At 50.4% G+C, this 2,642-nt stretch overlaps 1 protein-coding gene across 1 annotated transcript; it reads right to left on the bottom strand.

Annotated features, from left to right (window-relative positions):
• Positions 1 to 52: 52 nt before the first annotated feature.
• Positions 53 to 1,883, bottom strand: LOC105810876 (RNA pseudouridylate synthase domain-containing protein 3-like; the record flags this gene model as incomplete). Its single annotated transcript, XM_012644927.1, has 3 exons — positions 1,759 to 1,883; positions 1,312 to 1,451; positions 53 to 97 (listed from the first exon to the last, which is right to left on the bottom strand). Coding segments are annotated over exons 1-3 (310 nt in total), but the record flags the coding sequence as incomplete, so codon positions are not given.
• Between the last annotated feature and the right edge of the window lie 759 nt (positions 1,884 to 2,642).

Below are 2,642 nucleotides of genomic sequence, written 5' to 3'. Positions count from 1 at the left end.
CGACATCAAACCCCCTTTCACTGCATTCCCTTTCCACATGCCCTGCCCATACCTGTCACTGGCAGACCCTGTGGCTTATTCAGCGTCACTAGAGGTCCTGAAACATACATTACATGAACATCAGCAGCAGCACAAGCATCAGTAAACCTTTATGCAGCACTGAGAGTTTACAAAGCACTTTCTCATTCATCTTAGCCCATGGCCCATGACAACTCTCAGGCTTGAGTTACCAGCTCCCCCCAAACTGAAATTCTTTCTGTTCCTCACATATGCCAAACTCACTGCCACCTCAGGGCCTTTGCACTTGCTGCTTTCTCTGTCCCAAATTTTCACGAGCTGGGTGTGGTGGCTCATGCCTATAATCCCAGCTCTTTGGGAGGTCAAGGTAGGAGGATCGCTTGAGGCCAGGACTTCGAGACTGGCCCGAGTAACATAGCAAGACCCCTCTCTACAAAAAACAAAAAAATTAGCCGGGCGTGGTGTCACGCCTGTAGTCCCAGCTACTCGGGAGCTGAGGGAGGAGGATGACTTGAGCCCAGGAGTTTGAGGTTGCTGTGAGCTATGAGGATGCCAGTGCACCCTAACCTAAGCAACAGAATGAGACCTTGTGTCAAACAAAACAAAACAAAACCAATAAATTTTCAAGAGCCTGTCTCCTTCACATCATCCTGGTGCGAATGTCATGCCATAGAGACCTGAATCTCCAATCTGCTGCTTTCTACAGTTCGTACTATCATAACTCTCTGTTTTAGTTTATTCATAGCACTGATCACTAGTCACTTGTTCATTTATTTTCTGATTAACCCATTTCTCCCACTAGAATGTTGGCTCCCTGAGGACAGGAACCATATTTACCTTTTTTAGCATTGAAGATTGCCTAGAACAGTGCCTAGGACATAGCGTATGTTGAATAAATAGTTGAGAAAATGAATACATCACTGAATAGAGACTAAGGTTCAGAGAAATTATTTTCCTACAAGCCTACAGCAAGCTAAATTACAGAGCCTAGATATGTCTGACTGCAAAGCCTATGCTTTGTCCGTCAGTAAACAATAATTTACTGCTATAGCAATTCCCATTACTGAGCACCTGCTATGCGCACGCTCTCTAGTCATTTGCACCCTCCCCCCACCACAACCCTATCGCCGTGATGCTGGGACACGTCCTGTGTGGCTCATCCCAGGTCACGCTGCTTGCTAGCGGCAGGCAGAACCAGGATTTGATACCGAGGGCTTTAATGGAGAGCCCAGCCAACGTTCCGGCGGCAGACTACCCTCCCCGGCCTCTGTGGCTGTCTCTAGCAACCCTCACCTTTCTGGTCCACCACGGCTGCCCTCAGCACCTCAACCAACTCCTCCCGACTGAGGTTCTTTGGCTGCAGCAGCCGCAGGAAGGGCTGGTCCCCGAGGGGCCCCAGCCGTTTGCTGGAGCCTCTAGGTTGCAGCTGATGCCTACAAAAAGTGGGCAGAGCAACAAAGGAATCATTCGTTTCCCGTGGCGCTGTCTATTCCTTTCTCCGCACACCTTTCACAAACCTGCCGCCTCTTACAAATGCCTCCGAATGTCCGGGCTGAGCTTCTCCAAAACTCAGTTACAACTGGCCCCACTTTACAGCGGAGGGAACTGAGACTCAGAGAGGCCAAGGGACTAGTTTAGGGTCACACAGCAGAGCTGGGCTAAGAACCTCTACCCAATCCAGATCCCGCACACCCCCTGCCCTAGCTTCCCTCCTACAGGAAGGAGAAGGTGTTTAATCACCGGGCCCTGGTGACAAAGCCTGCGTCCTTGGGGGCTGCGCAGACCCTCAGCCCCCGCCGCCAGCCACCCCAAAGCCGGCCCCAAACGCCGCGGCCATCCATCTCCCGAGCGTGGACAGCGCGCATGTGTGTTCGGAAGGGCAGCCCTCGTGCTCCACTTCGAAACGCTGATTGGTTAGATTGCCTGTCAATCTAAATGGCGAACAGGCGGGACTCAGAGCCGTGAGAAGGCGGAGCTTTGCCCCCGCCAGGAAGGAGATGCGTAAATTTGCGCCACTCATTTGGGGGAAACTGAGGCACGGGAGCAGAAGAATTTATTCTCGTCAGAGGACCTGACTTGAGACAAAACCGAGACGAAAGGTCGAGGTTTTCTGATTACCATTCCAATTCTTAGGAGCCTCCTGACTTCAGAAAAACCACCAGTGTGCACAATTTTGTAAGGCAAATCGTGAAGGAAAAAAAAATCCACATCCTTTGGTTCAGTAAACTTGCTTCGAAAAACACAGACTGGTGCGTAATCCAAACGGAGAAAAAGGCTAGAGGCAGAAAGAGGTTCATTACAGCATCGTTTGCCAAAGCAAAAACAGAACAAATCTCGAAAACTGGAAAACATAAATTGTCCTGCGGTGAGCTCTGCAGGGGGAATAAAATCTAATACGACACTTATTAAACATTTTTTGAGTACTAACTCTATGCCTGGCTCTGGCATTTGTGCAGCAAACGCAGATCAACAAGACTCAAGCCCCTCTCACAAGTTCACCGGAATTGACAAGAGGTAGGGTCACCTACGGTCACCGCATCACAGCCCATCTTGGGGAAGTGCTGAGCGAGAAGAGCAGGGAGCGGCGGAGAAATCAGAGAAAGCCCCAGCGTGGGTGTGATTGA

This window comes from Propithecus coquereli, unplaced genomic scaffold (assembly GCF_000956105.1).
Source record: "Propithecus coquereli isolate 6110/MARCELLA unplaced genomic scaffold, Pcoq_1.0 Scaffold2226, whole genome shotgun sequence".
Lineage (NCBI taxonomy): Eukaryota > Metazoa > Chordata > Mammalia > Primates > Indriidae > Propithecus > Propithecus coquereli.
The sequence above is the reverse complement of the archived record's forward strand: the minus strand, read 5'-3'. Positions and strand labels throughout refer to the sequence as shown.